This window comes from Perognathus longimembris, chromosome 10 (assembly GCF_023159225.1).
Source record: "Perognathus longimembris pacificus isolate PPM17 chromosome 10, ASM2315922v1, whole genome shotgun sequence".
Taxonomy (NCBI): domain Eukaryota; kingdom Metazoa; phylum Chordata; class Mammalia; order Rodentia; family Heteromyidae; genus Perognathus; species Perognathus longimembris.
In genome coordinates this window covers 49,114,289-49,134,850 of record NC_063170.1, presented here as the reverse complement: position 1 = coordinate 49,134,850, position 20,562 = coordinate 49,114,289, and the positions used below count along the sequence as shown (strand labels likewise).

The 20,562-nt window shown below is 36.5% G+C and overlaps 1 protein-coding gene across 3 annotated transcripts in view; it reads left to right on the top strand.

The window, feature by feature from the left end:
* Cfap20dc (CFAP20 domain containing) overlaps positions 1–20,562 on the top strand; it is a 197,492-nt gene that overhangs the window by 60,031 nt on the left and 116,899 nt on the right. For all 3 annotated transcript variants that reach the window (XM_048356061.1, XM_048356059.1, XM_048356058.1), the window contains exons 5-6: positions 12,959–13,073; positions 20,122–20,278. In XM_048356061.1, coding sequence (XP_048212018.1) covers positions 12,959–13,073; positions 20,122–20,278 — 272 coding nt within the window. The remainder of the gene's footprint in view (positions 1–12,958; positions 13,074–20,121; positions 20,279–20,562) is intronic.

The window sequence follows — 20,562 nt, the reverse complement described above, 5'->3', positions numbered from 1 at the left end:
CTGGGACTGCAGATTTGAGCAAGGATTATCTGTGTGCAAGAGTAGGAGACCTTTTTAAGATGATAGCAATATTCTACAACTGGATCCTGGCGATAGTTGTTTAGCTAACATTTTTAAATTTCAAATTATACCTCAGTGTGTGTGTTTGTTTGTTTTTTTGGCCAGTCCTGGACCTTGAACTCAGGGCCTGAGCACTGTCCCTGGCTTCCTTTTGCTCAAGGCTAGCACTCTGCCACTTGAGCCACAGCGCCACTTCTGGCCATTTTCTGTACATGTGGTGCTGGGGAATTGAACCCAGGGCCTCATGTATACGAGGCAAGCTCTCTTGCCACTAGGCCATATCCCCAGCCCTCAGTGTGTTTTTTTAAAAAGAGGAATCAAATAATTCTCAGAGAAAGTTCCAAGAACATAGGTTACTTAAAACCATATGTGTACTATATGCATTATAAAGACTAATAACTAAGGGGCTGGGAATATGGCCTAGTGGTAGAGTGCTCACCTCGTATATATGAAGCCCTGGGTTCGATTCCTCAGTACCACATATATAGAAAACGGCCAGATGTGGCGCTGTGGCTCAAGTGGCAGAGTGCTAGCCTTGAGCAAAAAGAAGCCAGGGACAGTGCTCAGGCCCTGAGTCCAAGGCCTAGGACTGGCAAAAAAAAAAAAAAAAAAAGACTAATAACTAAGGAAAGGATCTACCTTTTGTTTTAATAAGCAGCATATGAAAGCAGGATTGCTACTCCTTTTTAATAAGAACAAGAGAATCTTCAACAGATTTAAACTTTAGTAGAAGGGATCAAAAAGCGCCACAAAGGGGCTGGGGATATGGCCTAGTGGCAAGAGTGCCTGCCTCATATACATGAGGCCCTGGGTTCGATTCCCCAGCACCACATATACAGAAAATGGCCAGAAGTGGCGCTGTGGCTCAAGTGGCAGAGTGCTAGCCTTGAGCAAAAAGAAGCCAGGGACAGTGCTCAGGCCCACAGTCCAAGCCCCAGGACTGGCCAAAAAAAAAAAAAAAAAGCGCCACAAAATATAAATGGTATACTATTCCTTGTAATTGTAAAGCCTCCGAATGAATGTTATAAGGAAGGCCATGGAACCACCTACTGTTTTCCTTTAAATTTCATTCAATAGCCATATTATATGGCTAAACAGAATGTGTTTAAAATATATTATTTTGCACTCTCAGTAGTTTCTTGTAATTATTGAAAATATACATTTAAATTTGGCAAGTTTTAGGTTAGGATAAAGAAAAAGAAAACTAATTTTGGCTTCAAGAACAAGTGATTAGAATAAATGAATTCAATCATCAGAAGTCTGACATCAATTTTGCAAGTTCATTCTAACCCAAAGTGAATACTCACAAATGGTTGTAAATGATTGGACATAGAAAGTAAAAGTGAATAGATAATCTGGATAGATGAGTTTATGTACACTATGGATGGTTGCTACCATAGAATCAAATTCTCACTGAGGTTGTGTTGTGGGGGGAAAAACTGTCGATCAAAGATAAAGATATAAAGGCAAATTGAAGAAAATTGAATTAAAAAGTAATTTTACTTTAAAGTGGTTTGCAAATGTAGATGTTAAGTTAGAAATGAATGTTGTTAATGACCATAGCTAGAAGTTATCCACCTGCTGATCACTAGAATATTATTATAAATGAGGTTGATTTTCCTGTTGACTGTCCCATTTTTTCTCAACATGGTCTCATTATGTTTTCTATCCCATTGCTGACCCTTAGCTATGAATGCTGCCCACTTATGGATATAACAATATGCAATATGCTAACTTATATGTGGGTTTTAAAAATGCATTTTTATGTATAAAAGGAGGACAGCTAGTGTGGCTTATCTTTTTCCTTTTTGTTAGGTCACAAGAGATTTTAGATGGTGAAAGTCAAGCCAGCATTAAGAGGGAAAAGCTGTTTTACAAGCAGCCTTCTGTAGAGCAACTAAATTGTTCCGCCAAAAAGCATAGAAGTGTAATGAAGCTTTTAAGTAGTCACACATATGCATTTATTTTCTTTCTCTCACAAACGACTAATTTTAATTTTTTTAAGTAGCAACTCAGCTTGCTTTGAGAACCATTTAAGCTTAGCACATGATTTTTGTTTTCCTCTGTAACCAACTATCCTTGATTATGAGGAAGGTTTGCATATTTATTTTTGCAAAGACAGTAGAATAAGCCTCTGTTGCCATTTGCATGACCTAGTCCTAACAACTGTGTCTCAAGCTTGGGCACATGATCATTTGGAGATTCTTCTGGGCATTAGAGCCATAAAGGCTAGATTTAACTGAGAACTATTTTGTGTGAAGCACATCCTGACCTATGTGATGATGACGCTCATGCTATGCACCTATTGTATGGTTCCTATTGAGTTTAACAGCCCAGGGGCCCCACTCTCCTAGTAGATACTTAGGATCAAATTGACAGATCTACTGTAAATAGCTCAAGACCAAATCTTTTTTTGTGAGGTTTCACATAATTTTCTGAATTATTCTCTCCCGGAATTCTCTTCCTCTAGATGTATGCGTGGCTCCTAACTTTTATCTTATTCAACTCCATGCAAACACTGTCTTCTGTGAGAGACCTTCCTTAATTACAGCTTCTCAAATAATGCCTTCCATCCCAACACTCTCTATTGTCTTGTGAGTTTTAGCTTTCTTTACAGCCCTTACTAGCAGCGAGCATTCCATATCTATTACTTATCTTGTTACTATCTTATTACTAATTTCTCCAACAGAATAGTTGCTTCATGAGGATGGGAAGTTTGTTTTATTCTCTGTGGTATCCCCAGTGTCTACTTCCATGTTTAGCAATGAGTAAATATATAAGGTTTTCAGTCAATAGTCAAATACATAACTTCAGTAGAATTTCCAAAAAGACAACTTATCACTATTTCCTAATTAATTGCAAACCTTTAAACCCTGTTCTGCGAGAAACACATGATAAACCAGGACTCAGCCCTTGAGAAGGTTACACACTGGCAGCATAAATGTAGTATAGCTACCATCCTACTTGATGCCCACACTGCTGCCCTTGTTTTAACCAAGACTCAATGCAGCACAATGAAACATGTCATGGTCTATAATCCCACCCACTTCTGCTTTCCAATATAAAGGCTGTGCCATCAGTAGATGATTTTGTGGCCATGTATTAGCTACTCAAGTTTTAGTTATTAGAAAATTAAAAGTCGGGGCTGGGAATGTGACGTAGCGCTAAAGTGCTTACCTGGCGTGATTCCCCAGTACCACATAAACAGAAAAAGCTGGAAGTGGTGCTGTGGCTCAAGTGGTAAGAGTGCTAGCCTTGAGCAAAAGGAAGCCAGGGACAGTGCTCAGAGTTTAAGCCCTAGGACTGGAAAAAGAAAAAAGAAAGAAAATCGAAAGTCAAAAAAATCCAGAGTTCACTAAATAATTCACAGCTACCCAGGTTGATGAAAGTTGGCACTTAGGAGGCTTCCTGTGTGTCAGGCCTCTGCTAATTATGTTTTCAGCTATTCACTAATTCAGTTCTTAAACCAGTCCTCTGGGTCATTATTATTTTCCACATTTTATAGATGAAGAAACTGAGGCACAGTATCATATAGCTGATGTGATGAAGCCAGGATTCAAATCCCCAAAACCTGGATAAGAAATGTACTCACTGCCTTACATATGAAGCTGTAACCCCTCTGTACTTCATTTTGACAATAAAGAAAAAAAAATGTTGCTTGATCTAGACCCACCTCTGCTGTCAGTTGCAGGTACACTGGGCAATTTGGTACAAACTTGTTCCAGTGCACTTTAGGAACTTCTTTGGTGCTCTGAGAACCCATTTCACACAAGGATATGTTGGGGAATTGGGGCTTCAGCCCTTACCCTTTGGGAATTGGGAGTCAACGACTTAGGTGCTCCCACCTTCTACACTTCAGTCAGTCACTTCACTTGGTTAGTCCTGTGGGATATATGTATATGTTTCCAGAAGTCCTGATGAAACAGAATTATCACTAGTTGTATACACTTTTATTGTTTTCTTGGAATCAGCTCTCAGACTACTCACACCTACTTCCTTACCTCAGGCTCTATTATTGAAGGCCTGCTTCTTAAGGAGGCAGTATCATACAGTTTCAAAAAATTGGATTGCCAAAGAGAATCATGAGAATAGGGCATCTTAGCCTAGTACTGAGTTTTATTAATAAGTCCAATGATACAGTTTTTTTGTGCCGGTACTAGGACTTGAACTCGGCCTAAGAGCTGTCCCTTAGCTTTATCACTCGAGGCTAGTACTCTACCACTTGAGGCATAAGTCCACTTCCAGCTTTTTGGTGGTGATTAATTAAAGATAAGAGTCTCATGGACTTTCCTGCACAGGCTGGCTTCAAACTGTGATCCTCAGATCTCAGCCTCCTTAGTAGCTAGGATCAAAAGCATGAGCTACTGGCGCTGGCTAAGGATATAAATTTTGAAGCAGAGAAAGATCTGGAAATGCTATTGCAGCTCTCCAGTTCTTTTTAAATGTACTTCAACTCAGATTTAACAGATGAGTTCTCCAAGCAATACCAGAGGGAGTATCACTTATCCAAAGATAGCTATTTGAGTCATTTTATACATTTATAGGTTATATGATATATTCTAGGCAGCCATGACTCCATAAGCTCATGGATTCTAGTTTGTTTGCCGTAAGCAGTTCTAGACAGATCAGAATATGTTGTACAAAAAGCATTCCATTAAATTTTTTTTCCTCTCATAAATACCATTAGGGTGTTTGTCAGGAAGTCAGTTGTGTTTATAAGGAGCTTTGCTGGTCATTTTTTTCTAGAATGTGTCTTCTGGTAAATTAATTACAGTCCTGCTGCTCTCCTTTTTCTTCCTTGTAAGTATGTAATCTTTCAAAAACACCTAACTGCTGCTGGGCCCTGGTGGCTCACAGATATAATCCTAACTTTTCAAGAGGCTGAGATCTGAAGATTGTGGTTCAAAGCCAGCCCAGGCAGGAAAGTCTGTGAGATTATAATCTCCAATTAACAACCAAAAAAAACCACAAGTGGCGATGTGGCTCTACGTGGTAGAGCACTAGCCTTGAACAAGTAAAGCTCAATTCAGTGCCCAGGTCATGAACTCAAGCCCCACAGGCAGTTACTAACTTCTGGAATTGTTCAATAGACTTATAATTTGCCATTATTCCTCTTGACTTTTTTCAGTCTGGAGACTTCCTGGCTGTGCCACTTACTAGCTATGCAGCCTTGACCAAGTTTCTTAAGACCTCTGAATGTTATCATTATATTGGTAAGAGGCAAGTCCTGTTTCAAAGAGTTGTTGGGAAGAATAAATGCAATAATTTGGTCAAACTGCTGCCCACGTTCTGGTTAATCATAGGGGTTTAGATGTTGCCCTCCCATTTCTCATCCTTTTCTACAATCATACAATCAAATCTCTTCTTACTTTTCACATCATAGCCTATTTACAAATATGAAGGGAGAATTTATCAATAGAAAAGAATCATCACATTCACACACAAAATGCAAATATAAGCCATGTCGAGCCAACACACTGTAGAGGAGGAGTTTCAGTCATCAGCTATTAAATACTTTCTTCCCAGGAGGAAAAATCAACCTAGTCTGCATTTATAATTACTACTCAACTTAAAAAAAAAAAGGAAACATGTGGTTCAGAAAGTAGATACTGGAATTAGTTTTGATACTTGGTAAAAGTTTTTCTTTAGATAAATTAGTGCACTGTGACAGATTACACCCCAGTCTTACTAGCTGCAAAATAATCCTTTCAGAAAAGCCTTCATTTGGGATGATGGTTGGAAGGCACAGATTTGTGACTTTTTGGAAAACTGGACTTCAGAATGGAGCCAAAAGAATTTCTAAAGGAGATATTCAATAAGTTTTACTAGTTGATTTTTTTAAAGGAAACTTCAAAATATATTCTCTGACAATCATAGAATTAAAGTTGGTAACAATGTAACATGTAGAAAAGACATTAATTTCTGGAATTTAAGTAGCGTGTTTCTAAGTAACCCAGGATTCAAAGTAGAACTCTTAAGATATAGTAAAAAAAAGATTTCAGATTTAATTAAAATTAAAGCACTGCTTATCAGAATTTGTGGGAAGAAACTAATTTGTACATAGAATTAAATTTATAATTTTAAAGGTCCAGATTAGATGGGCTTAAAATAAATTATCAAACCTTTCACCTTAAGAAGCTAATGCAAGAACAAAGAACAAATTTAACCTAAAATAAGTAGAAGAAAGGAAATGATCGATATAAATCAAGAACCAATAAAATGAAAAAATAAACAGTACAGAATTTTTACACAGCCAAGTTGTTGCTTTGAAAAAATTAACCTAATAAATTATGTCCATTAAAGAAATTGTATCTGTAAGCAAAAGTCTTTCCACACTTATATTAAGTAAATCAGAACCAAAGACACATAAACTCCATGGTTTCCCTCATTTGCAATCGTTAGAATATGTCTACAATAGTTCTGGCAGAGGATCACAATTAATCAGTAGCTATGTACATATGACCATATAAAATGGTGCTAATTGAAATGAACTCCAACATATGGAAACAAAAAAGTTTGGGTTTTTTTTTTTAATGTAGTGTGTGAATTTTCTTTCTTTGGTTTTTATTCCTTTGGTTTATCCCTATTGTCACAGTTTTGGGTTTTGGTAGCCCTGTGTCATATATATATATATATATATATATATATATATATATATATATATATATATATATATATATATTATTTATCTGATTTGGGGAAGGGAAGGAGAATAACAAAATGATGAGACAGAGGACAAAGGGTAATCCAATGCAGCAGTGAAACACAAGATGCTCTGTTGGAAATGAACTTTACAACTTAGGAGGGAGGGGAGCCAGGGGAAAAGGGAAAGTGGGAGAAAAGGAGGGTGGCAGTAACATTGTTCAACAGGAAATGTACTCGTTACTTTACTTATGTAACTGTAACCCCTCTGTACATCACCTTTACAATAAAGTAAAATTTTAAAAGTCTTTGCTCATAAATTTCAGACACTGGTGAGTTCTATTAACATTTTTAATGAATTAGCACTTTTTTAAACAAAGCATTTTCTACAAAGAGAATAAAACATTCTCAAATAATTTTTGGGTGGTGATCTTGGTCCTGGTACTTGAACTCAGAGCCTGAGCACTTCCCTGAGCTTCTTTTGCTCAAGGCTAGGGCTCTACCACTTGAGCCACAACTCCACTTCCAGCTTTCTTGGTAGTTTAGTGGAGATGAGTCTTACAGACTCTCTTGCCTGGGATGGCTTTGAACCATGATCCTTAGATCTCAGCCTTCTAAGTAGCTAGGATTATAGGCATGAGCCACTGGCACCCAACATTCCCAAATCATTTTATGGGGTCAACTGAATATATCACATTTGAAAATCACCTAGATAATTCTACAATAATACAAGTGGGAAAAAAAACAGTAAGATTATCACTGCAGAAAAAGCATATGGAAAAATTCTGTACCCTTTCTTGATTTTAAAGAAACTCTGAAAAAGTAGACATAGAACTGAATATAAAAGAACAGTCTCAGCTGATTGTAGAAACCTAAGTGTGATATTATCTTTAGTAGGGATGTAGGAAGGTCATATTTCATCAGTTATCCAGGAACAAGGCAAGGGCTGTCTACTCTCATCACTTCTATTTAGTATATGTTCAAGGACCTAGCACTAGTGCAGTAATGCAAGAAAAAATAAATGAAAGACATAAAGACAGAAAAGGAAGAAGTAAAGCAGCCTTTCGGTCAGCAAGGACATGATTGTTTATATAGAAAATTCTCAGAATATATGTAACAGCTACTGGAACTCATGATTGAATTAAGCAAGGTCACAAGAAACAAGATCTGTATATAAAAATCAATTGTATTTCTATATACTAGTAGCAAATGTCCCAGAAATTAAGTTAGAAAATTCATTTTCAATTGTGTAATAAAACAAAATACTTAGATATAATTTAACAAAAGATATATAAGCTTTCTAGCATGCAAACTCTAACAGTATTTGCAAAATTAGATAAGGCCTAAATAAATGGAGATACATATCATGTTAGTGGATTGGAAGGTTCAATATTGTTCTCCTAAAATTGATCTTTAGACTCAATTTAACACAGCCAATAAACTCTCAAAGACTTTTAAATAGGAAATGATGAATGGATTCTAAAATCTATATGGAAAAGTAAAGTCTAAATAAATCTTGAACAAAATAAAATTGAAGTTTCTTTACTTATCAAAATAGTGTATTATTGGTATAAGAAAGAATAAATGAATCACTGAAAAATATATCAATAGAAAGTCCAAAAATAGATCATCAAACATGTATGTTTGTGTTTATACATACATACACACATACATACATACATACATACATACATACATATAATAGTGTCTGTGTATGTGAGCATGCGAGGATCTCTTTCACACAAATATGTATATACGTATGTATACACACGTATAATGGCTGTATATGTATATATTTACATATATATGTACATATATACACATATGGTTGCTATCATTAGAACATAGTTTGATTTGGGACATTGCATGGACCTTTAAGTGATGACACCTAATGGGAGGTCCTTAGAGTATTGAGGTGCTACCTTCAGAAAGGATTAAGGTAGATCTTGTGAGACTGTTAGCACTTGCAAAAGTAAGTTACAAGAGCCCAATTCATGGATTGTCTTCTAGCTTCTTCGCTGGAAATTAATCTCTTTCTCCTATATAGTCTTTTGACATTGTCATGCCCTCCACCACAGAGTCCTTACCACAGCCCAGGAAATGCCAGTACCGTGCCCTTGAGGATTTTTTTTTTAAGAATATGGAAAGCACAAGTGTAAGTAATGGCAAACTGATTTCATGTATCCCCATACATGAATATAAAGTGCATAGAATTCTTTTATGTGCAGTGCTTGATAATTTTCTTTAAGTTGGAATTTAGTTTCAAATTAAAAGTTAAAGCTGGGTGCCTGTGGCTCGTGCTTGTAATCCTATCCCTGAGGATTGTGGTTTGAAGCCAGCCCAAGCAGGAAAGTTAGTGAGTCTCTTGTCTCCAGTTATTCCCCCAAAAAGCTGAAAGTGGTACTGTGGTTCAAGTGGTAGAGCACTAGCTTGAGCACAAAAAGCCTTTGGACAGCAACCAAGCTCTGAGTTCAAGCACCAGGACAATACCACTAAGAAAATAATGAATATAAGGGGTTGGAGGTATGGCACAGCAGAGTACCTGCTTAGCATACACAAGGCCCTGGGTTTACTCTAGTAAACCCAGATAGTAAACCTGGGTATACTTCCAATATATAAAGTATGTAGTGTATCATATGCATATTACATATTATCTGTATTTAAATGAACACTAAATTTGTACAAATTTTATTCCAGTAATGAAGCAAGACCATCTTTTTATAATATATCTTAATCATGAAAGGAAGAATGTGGGCCCTGTGCTCACTTCCAATTGTGAACAATTCTTACTTTGGTATAAACGACTTTCAAGATTTGGCTTTTGTCCTTCTCTCTGTCATGTTCCTTATCTGGTATAAATATTACCATCAGTACTGTGTAAAGTAGATCATTTCTTGGTACCTTCTAGTTTTAACCTTTTATATATTGTCTCTTTGTGTTTTTTCACCTGCTTTTTTTCCTCTAAAATAAATACTCAGGAGACTTTATCTTTATCATTATATCACTGGAATATTCCAAGAAATATTTCATAGCTCAGTATGAATGTGAATGGATGAATGAATGTTTTTATAGTCCCATTGGCCAGTTATGTGACAGTTATATGACTTAAACATTATTCTGCTTGGGGTTCAGTCTTAAATTATTAAATAAAATTATGTAGTTTCATTCCTATACGCAAAAAACCTTTTGATAGCATCAGGTCCCAGATAAGTCTTTGGCTAGTATACTTCCTTTTTTTGCTTAATTTCCATGCACTAGTCAGAACTTTCTTTTTCAGTACTAGGGATTGAATTCAGGGCCTCACACTAGCCAAATAGACACTATACTTGAATATTCATGTGTTGGTTATTTTTTTAGTTAGAGTCTTGCTTTATGCCTAAACCAACTTCTGGACTGTGATCTTCTTACATGTTTTTTCTCTGGGTGGCTAGAATAACAGGCATATGTCATCATGTCTACATATTGTCCTTCCCTGTATCTGGGGTGATAGGCACATGCCACCACACCCAGTTGTTGGCTGAGATACAGTCTCACATTTTTTGCCTGGACTAGCGTTGTACTATGGTATCTCAGTCTCTGCCATTCAAGTACCTAGGTGTTGTTCCTTCCTTGGAGGTGGTCCTTGGGGGATAAGGGCAACCGAATCACGACATCAGAGACAGGTCTTAAGGAGCAAGCAAGTCTACTTTATTGCAGAAGCACAGCAGCCAATATACATTTTTTTCAACTAATTACAATACCCTACTCACCCTAGCAACCCAATATAACTTATTACCTTAAAGATTAAGTTGTTTACCAGGTTCTTTAGCTCAGTTCTCAAGAATGAGGAGGGTATGGTGGTACCTGTCGTTGAGGAGCTCGTGACCCGGGGCAAACAACACACAGTGGTGTTCTGCATGGTATTAGGCATGCAGTGTGCTGTCATGCCATGTCCCTTAGTGCAGCAGCATACACTCCAAGGCCAGGCTTGCCTCCCACACTTAGGATTATAGGCTTGAGGCACTATATCCTGCTCTTCTCCTTAATTAGCACTTTCTATAAACAATACCTAATATCATCCCTAATAACAATATATTTTTACGTGTGTTTCATCCTACACTTCATTAGTAAACTATCTGTGCACACCTAGCACATTGTTCATGTACATTGTACATGCAGACCTAGCACATATACATATGTTGAAATGAAGTATTGTGTTTACTTATATATCCAAGCATAATACTGTCATGGTGTAGATACTTTTGTGTTTTTTTAATTTAATTTTATTGTCAAGGTGATATACAGGGGGTTACAGTTACATACATAAGGTAGTAAGTACATTTCTTGTCAAACTCGTTACCCCTTCCCTCATTTTTTCTCAGCTTCCTCCCTCCCAACCCCCCCCCAAAGTTGTACAGTTAATTTCCAACATATTGTCTTGTGAGTATTGCTGTTGCATTGGTTTTCTCTTTATCCTTTGTCTCACCATTTTGTTGTTCCCCTTTCCTTCTCTAATTCAGTTAAACATATATACAATACCCAGGGTACCAAAATTAAATACATTGACAACAGGGGATAAACCATAGGAAAGAAAAATGAAAGAAAAAAAGAAAGAATTTCACATAGTACATTAAAAATAACAAAAAACCTCATTTTCATATCTTGAAGCTCATTTTACTTAGCATCATCTTATATGATCATATGTACATAGCTATAGAGCTATTGTGATCCTCTGCTAGGACTAGACTTGTTTGACCACTCTAGAAAGCAGTATATAGGTTCCTCAAAAGACTAAGCATAGAGCTCCCCTATGACCCAGAAACCCCACTTCTGGCCATTTACCCAAAAGATCACAAACAAGGTCATACTAAAGCTACCACCACAACCATGTTCATTGTAGCATTATTTACCATAGCTAAAATATGAAACGAATCCAGGTGCCCCTCAGTAAATGAATGGATCAAGAAAATGTGGTATATATACACAATCTAATTCTATGCCTCCATCAGAAAGAATGGCATTGCCCCATTTGTAAGGAAATGGAAAGACTTGGGAAAAATCATATTAAGGGAAGTGAGCCAAACCCAAAGAAACATAGATTCCATTGTTTCCCTCATTGGTACTTTTGTGTTTCAAGCCTTAGATATGATGGGGTAGGTGAAAGGATTTCTTGCTTTTTAAGTGAATTTATGATTATTAATAGTGGGGGGGGTAAAATTTTAGATTGCAGTATACCCTGAAGTCATCTCACCAATTTTTTTACTCTATTAATTCTTAACACTATTTGATGATTGATTTTCCATGAAAAGATATGTAGGAAATAATGAGAATAGAAGTGGGGAGGAGGAGGCCAAGATGGGCTACAGAAAGGGCTATGTTGATTTTTTAAATAGTCAATTATATTATAAATATTGACAGTGAGATTTAATTAAGTGACTCCTTAGGGCATTGTTAATTATAGAAAATTAGCACTGTAGTATATCTAAACAGTTTCTAAACATGAGGACAAAATGCTACTTATTCTCAGAGAAAAAGGGTTTTTCCAGCTGCATTAATTCTGTACTACGACAGCCTGAAACAGATTTGGAGATTTTCAGCTTGCTCTGTTACCTCTGAGACCTAAAAGAAGCAGAATATAAAAATGAGCCTTTATCAGTTTGAAGCAAACCTAATCTTTGTGATCATGGCTGTGGTCTAAATCTATTAAAGATGTTCAAATTCAGTGTCCTTGGTATCACTGCAGGTTGACCTGAATAGTGAGCAATAAACTTGTGTATTATAATTCTAGTTGGAAGATATGTGCTTAGGAAGTGAAACCGACAGTCAGTGTTTTGTGCCTGTCTCTAAGAAGACTAAGAGCCTATATAAAATGACAGGTGCATTTTAGGGAAAGAAACCCATAATGTTTTCCTATTTAGTAGGTGACAGTATGTCCCAAGATAACATAAGCTTAAGGGCCTGGAACAGGCCTGGTTATTAAAGGCTAGCAGTTTCTCAGTTCATACAAATTGAATTTTTCTCATAGGCTGGAGAACTATGGAAATCTAGTGTAGAGTACAGAAATAAATTAGCATATTAAGTAAATTTATACATTCTGCCTTGTGAGCACTTTGAATTTAAGGAAGAAATTTTATTACTCTTCAAAGAAAATGGCAATTTTTAAATTGTGTATTCAAACACCCTGTTGGACAGGGTCTGTATAATAAATTAGATCATTTTGATGATTATCCAAAGAAGTGGTAATTAAATTGATAGGAATTTTTCTCTTTTTTGTCAGAATTACTGATTTAAGGAATATCAAAAGAAGATTGTATTTATCAACAGTCCATAAGGAACTGTCTTCAACCCCTCTTCATGCAAAAATCCCACTCTTCATGATCAAGCGCAAAATTGTAAGTATCGTAGAATGTTGCCTAAATTGTTCAATTCAGTAAGTATTAATAATGTGGGCCTACTTTGTGAGCGAGGCACATGGCTAAGTGCCCTTCCTTCCTCTCCCTTGAAATCTACTAGGTGAGAGGATATTATAATGGCACTATAGAAAGCACAGTGGAGAAAGAAGGTGCTACTGGGACTCTGAAATTAGCACTTAGTGTGGACAGGAAAGGACTATGAGATTTCACAGGAAGGAATGGGAAGCCAAGCAAGAAAGTGGGACAAAAGAAAGCACATGCAGACTGCAGAAAGAAGAATGTGGCTTAGCAGTAGAGTGTTTGCCTAGCATACATGAAGCCCTGGGTTCAATCCCTTAGCACCACATACACAGAAAAAACTGGAAGTGGCTCAAAAAATAGAGTGCTAGCCTTGAGCAAAAGGAAGAGGGACAATGCTGAGGCCCTGATTCCCAAACCCCAGGACTGGCAAAGAAAAACAAAAAAAGAATGAGAAACCATTGTTACCAGATTTAAAAACACCAGTCATACAATATAAAAACTTGATAGAGATTGGAGATTTGGGGCTTGTTGTGTAACCTGTAAAGGTCCTGGTTCAGCTGACAAACCTTTATTACTTTGACATCCATTTCTACACCATCACTTCTAGTACGTATTTAATTCATTCCTTTTAAGTAACTCACTTTGTTGCTTAAATTTATTTATATTTTTCAGGAATAACTTTCATTGTTTTTATTTTTATTTGAAAATGCTAAAAACAGAGGGGTTACAGTTACATAAGTGAGGCAAAGAGTGCATTTCCTTTTGAACAATGTCACCCCTTCCCTTGCTCTCTCCGTTTTTCCCTCCCATCTGACCCACAAGTTGTATAGTTCATTTTCAACCTAGCATCCAGTGAGTACCATTGCTGCATTTGTTCACTCTTTGTTCCTCCATTTCTGTGCTCCCCTCTTACACTCCCAAAGACATAAAAATGAACAAACAAGGCAAGAAGAAAACAAAAACAGCAAATTTATTTAAATTGCTTAAATTTATTTTAAAAGAAAGCTTTATATCACTTTTGTAAATGGAAAGTTAATATGACTTTCCAAAAATAAAATATAAATATACTAAAAAGAAAAGAGTGAGGCTGGAAGGGTAGCTCAATGGTAGAGTACTTGCCTAGTATGTGCAAGGCTTTGGATTCCTTCCCTAGCTCAAACAACAGCATTGTACTATGTAGCTACCCATGATGACACTGTGTTGAAGGCTCTGTCGTGTGACTTTTTTTTCATTAAAAAGAGTTCAACAAAAATCAGATACATGTGAAAGCTTTTTCCCTGGCACAGTTAGAAAGACTGAAAGGAAACTGATAAAGGGAAATTTGTATTCTATGTTCCAGAGTTATATAATGCTACTCCAGTCATTTGACAAATGGTGCATGTTCCACTCTTTGGGAACCACTGTGATAGAGAAGAACCCATGAAAGCTTTTGAATTCAGGAAGGAATACATAATTGGTTCTGTACTTTGGGTAGATTATTTTGTTAATGATAATCTATTATTATTTGAAAGTATAGAAAATGAAGGTGAGGAGATCATTGTCCAGATTAAATTAGTGAAGAATAGGTGGTAGTGGCAGAGGAATGAATATGAAGCAATGTCACAAATGTACAGTCATATATAAATAAAACTGTCTCATGTATATGATACATATTATGAAAGTAACAACAAAGAGCCTAGCTTTGAAACTGTTTTTTGTTAAATATATAACATGTAAATTATATAACATGGTTGAGAATGTAGAATCTGAGTTCTGACACATGCTTCTGTAATAATTCCTGTGCTTATATTCCTCATCTCTGAAGTGCAGATAATGAAGTGTGTTCCCCATCAAGGTTTCTGGGGGAGGGTGATATCTGACTTAATAAATGTAAGGCTTTGTAGGAAAGCGTCTGGCATGGGGTACAAACTAAGTTAGGACTATAACTGCCATTTGCTCTTTAAATGTTGCTTAGTCCAGGAAACCCTATGTCACATACTTTCTGCAGATTAGCTATTTGGGGAACAGCTTGTCATTGCCATTCACAGTTTTACTATTCTTGTAATACTTCTCCACCCTACACTTCATCACTTACTTAGTTGCCTGTCTCCCCCATTAGACTACAAGATTGTAATATTCTGCTTTGGTCTCCAGTTCGTATCAATATATGGCATATAGGAAGTACTCTCTAAATGTTGAATATATTCACAGGTCTTCACATGAATCCTAACATAGGAGATAAAATGTTAAGTTTTCATAGCCAAATTACATAAGCTTCCTAAATATGCTTGGTAATTCCACAAATGTTCAGGAGTATTCAAATACGTATTAAGAAAGACTTGCTCTCGTTTTCTTTCCCAATCTAGCAAGTATACATGGTAGCAGAGGGTCCTTCCTTTCCACTTTGGATATATGCTATCCACAGCCAGCCCTATTAAATTAAAGCTGATTGCTCTTTTTTTAGGTATTTTCTACAAAGATCAGTAGAAGGGCCCAACCTCTCCCCCATCCAGGTGCCATATGTGATCACTGTGCCACAGGTGATCAGGTGTCAGTGTGATCGTTGGCACTAGTTTTCTACTTTTCTCAGTGCATTCTTCACTTTTTTCTGTCCTTCAGAAATGTGGATATTTTAGTAGTAAATCTCAAAGCAGCATTCTAAGAACACTTTAGCTAACATTTATAAATCAGGAGATTGCAGACTATTCCTGATTTCTGACTTCTTTGGAAAACCTCAGATTTGCAAGGAGCCTGATTTCTAGCCCAACAAGCCATTGGCTTTAGCTGAATGGTAACTGCATACTTTTAAGGGAGTTGAACATTCTTTGTGAACTTGAATCCTCTCCACTCTTAAGAAGTGCAGGTAGACCCAGATCACCCTGCTTCACTCAGTTAATTTACGTGAATAGCTTCTCTAAGTGTTTAGTTTGCAACCCCTGATTTAGAAGGTATCTGCCAAGAGTCCTCTTTCCTTGATTCTTTAGCTATGTATTTTAGATAGGCAACAAGCTAATATTCTTACAACCATGCCAATGGGAATATGTATATGTTATCTACTTTCTCTTGTAATTACTCTTAAATATTAACCTTTCAAAATTATTTTATACTATTTTATTATGAACATTTACCCTAACAACTATAAAAATTTATACATTTAACTTCAGTTTTTAGTGGTACAGTGTTTTTTTTAAATTAAGAACTGTCAGTTAAACAAAAGAAGTGCCTACTTAGTCAGACCTCACTGAATATCTTAATAAAACTTTAGATACCTACCAATGGTGTCAGATGAACATCACAGCTGTCTACCAAAGTATGGATTAATATACAATAAATTTAATTTTATTTGAATAAGAAAGTTCAAGATGTCATTTAGAGTAAATTATTCATTAGAGATATGATAATGTCATATGGTAAATTACAGTGCCAAACCTTTTAGTAACTTTTACTATTCATTTAAATGGGTAAAATACTCTTTAGAAGTTGCTTTTTTGAACCATGACTGATGGTATATTTTATAGTTTTTATTACACCCTGGAATCTTATCAAAGATCATGATGTTTTCTATATGGCCAATGATTTGGAAATTTAAGAGTTTAACAGTATTTAATTTCTTCAGTATCACTGAACGAGAATGAAGGAGGCAGATTTGTCAAATGTAAGGGCATTTAGAGATACATATTAGCTACAATCACAGAATGTCTCTTAATAGAGACATTTCTAGCTTAGAATTCATTACAATATTTGTGGTACTTCTTTGAGGGTTTATGAATGTTCCATCTTATCTATGTGAATGTCATTTCTAAATATCATTTTTTCTACTTATCTGTCCATCTAACATGGGTGTTGGAGGTATCTGAGGAAGGGAGAATTGTCTTGTACCTTCCTCTTCTTGTTTGGGATGCTTACATAGCCACAACTAGTTCAAAAGAAGTTTGAAAAGAGGCTGTTCAGCCAGCTTTAGGATCATCCTGTTTTTAAATCATATGCCCAAGCAAGATACTGTTGGCTTTGAAGAATCTAAAACATGGTCTTTCTCCTGATGGGGATTATAATGTTACAAGAAAGGCACATGTGTGGCTGGGAATATGGCCTAGTGGCAAGAGTGCTTGCCTCCTACACATGAAGCTCTCTGTTCGATTCCCCAGCACCACATATATGGAAAACGGCCAGAAGGGGCGCTGTGGCTCAGGTGGCAAAGTGCTAGCATTGAGCGGGAAGAAGCCAGGAACAGTGCTCAGGCCCTGAGTCCAAGGCCCAGTACTGGCAAAAAAAAAAAAAAAAAAAAAAGGCACATGTGTGAAATATCGCTGGTAGTGGGCTGTGGTAAACACCACTGCTGCTAAAGGAAAATGCCGGACTTCGTTAATTGGGTTGGAAATCATTGCAAACAACTTTAATTTTCCTGATGGAACAATATTTAAGACTTTCAAGAAAGAAAACAGGACTGGGTGTGGTGGCTCATACCTATAATCGCAGCTACAGAGATAAGGAAAATTATGTTTTGAAGCCAGCATGTGGTAGAGGAGAGGGTTAGGGAGACCCCATCTCAGCCAGTATCTGGACGTGATGGCATATGCCTATCATCTTTTCTACAAAGAAAGTGAAAGTAGGATCACAGTGTAGGCCAACTCTGTCATGAATGTAAAACACTATGCCATGAATATCTAAAGCCAAATGGCTTTAATGGTAGAGTATCTTCCCAGCAATAGCAAATGCAAGCAAGGCCCTGAATTCAAACCCCAGTGTCCAAAGCTCAACAACATTAGCACTCATAGTGTTCACCCAGAATATTCAAAATGAGAAAACATGACTTTGAGTGAGCTGAGTATGGTGGTATATATCTGTTATCCCATCTGCACAACATAGAGACTAAGAGGATTAAGGTCTGGAGTTACACAGGAAAAAATTTGAGATCCTGTCTGAAAACTAAGGGCTAGGAAGAGTGGCTTAAGTGGTAGGACAACTGCCCAGCAAGTGTGAGGCACTGAGTTCAAACCCCACTACTATCAAAAAGAGAAAGAAAATAAAATATGACTTGCTAGCCATGAGACAAAGAAACAGACCCAGGCACAACAAGATGAGGAAGCACAGGATTTAAACCAAACATTATAAATATATTCAAGAATTTAAAGGAAAATATGAATGCAAACCCTCAATAAAAATAATCTTATGAAATCAGCATTACAGAACCAAAAAATGCAAAATATGAAATGAAAGATTCACTGGATATGTTAAACAACAGGTTCAATCCTAGGGAATGCTTATAAAAATAAAGTCTGGAATATAGAGACTATTGAAACTACACACTTATTACTTATTGAAGTTATACATTTATTAACTTGAGTATCAATAGGCAGAAATGTTGGGAGAAAAAAATCATAGATCCTCCTTTGATTAAAAAGTACAAGCAGGTACCAGTATCTGTCACCTTTAAACATGAATAAGTACTTAGTGTATGGAGGTGAAGAATAAAGGAACTTACTGATGGGAAAACCTAAGGGAATAATTGGGATTGGAGTATGATGTCAGTCTTTTAGGGTGAGAAACTAGATTTATAAACCAACAGTCATGTTAACATAATAATATTTTATTGTTGGGCAAAAGCCCAACACTTCCATACCCTATAATCTGATTTCACCAAGCCATGGCATTCTACCCTATGGCATTTGTTCTTTATATTTCATTTTTCATCTCCATTTCTAGCCAACGCTTCTCACTTGATGCTTAGAAGGCTGACAGAGACTCAGTCTTTCTGTATCTCCAAGTTCTTTATTTTTCAGCCTCACCCTTTCCCTCACAGACCTCCTCAAGAACATTTCCTGTTCCAAGCTTAATCAAACTTCAGAGTGCTCAGTCTTTGAATATTCTTCTTCCAAGGACCATGGAGACATCTGCCCTATGGAATACCAGGTTTTCTTCCTGATCCTCCATGTCTTTCAAACCTCGCCCACTGGCCTGTCTCACAAAATGTGTATCACTCCCCACCCCCACCATCCTCCTGATAACTACATGATACTCAATCCTGCTTTCTGCCTCTGCTTACTCCAAGATCTTTACTCCCAAAGAGACCATTGGTATCCTTGTGGCCTGGGAATATAGTTTTACTGTTGAAACGTTCTCAAAATATAAGTCAGTAGTTTACTGTAAACTCTCACTTTTCTGCTGTGGAAACGACAGGCTCACCTCTATATTAAAATTGACATTTCTTCATAGGAAAGATTTGCCTTAAAAAAATTACATAATAGACTTATGTGACCTTTTAGACAAATAATGGTAGAGGCTGCTATTTAAGAGAAACATGAATTTTAATACTAGTTTTGTTTTAATTTAAAAAATTCTTATCCTACTTTTCTCCTACAGTGTTAAAGGTGTCATTTCCCACCACAGGAGTATTTCCTTTTCTTTTAACTCAAGTCATTTTGAGATTCATTTGATGAAGTATTAAGAGATCTAATTGTTTAATGGGCAGAAATTGGTCCCTTCAAGAACACTTTAAACCTGGCAAATACAAGGCATAATTATAAATTCTTTAGAACAATCTATTTCTGTATAGTAGGTTAATTAGTTTTAAGTAGACAGCATTGGCTACCATTTAAACAAGCCTCTAATTTCATCCATGCCTTTTTTAATATCAAGCCTAAGTGGCTAATTGTGATGAAATTAGTCCCCTCAAAGGAACAATTGGCTACTTATCCCTGATTTTCAAGACTTAAGTGATCTAAAGCACCTGCAATTAGCTTCCAACCAGCATAGTGTCTACAAATACAGAATTATTTCCCAAAGCTGTCTTAACCTTGTCTTGTAATGAGAACTCTGTAGCCAGATGGCCAGTGTATAGTTTATATTATGACAGTTTCTGGGGAGAAAACATCAAAGCATTTTTTAAGTTTAAGCTAAGGATAGAGGAAAATTGGTTTGGGGCTAGTTGATCTAGAAAACTGCCTCAATTTTGGATTGTTTTTGCATGTGATTTTGTATGTGATTATAAAAGGTAGCTACATACTCTTTTTGCTTTTCTCTCTCTCAGTGGTGCAATCTGTGTATTGACTTGGTTGCATTCACCAGTGAAATATTCAAGGGAGCAGTTTTCCAGTCATTGGATGGGATTATTGTTTCTGCAAACTGTAAGTTACGGAAGATCTTCACCTTAAAATCAAAGCCTCAAGACACTGCTGATAAAGATGGTATGTTTGCAGTCAAGATTTCTAAATTCCCTGATATGTTTAACATTAGTTATGCTTTTGGGAGCGTACAGGAGCATGGGAACAATTTGATTTGATTTTTTTAAGTCTGCTCGAAAAATTTGTTCACAAATTTCTTCAATCCTAGATTTCGTGTTTGTTTTTACTAAAGCTGACTCTCAGAAATGTGTTCAAGTCTTCGTTTGTGGGTTTCGTTTTGTTTTTCTTTTATCAAAACATAACCTCTGATTTAGGATTTTTAGTAGTAAATAACAGAATCCTAGGTG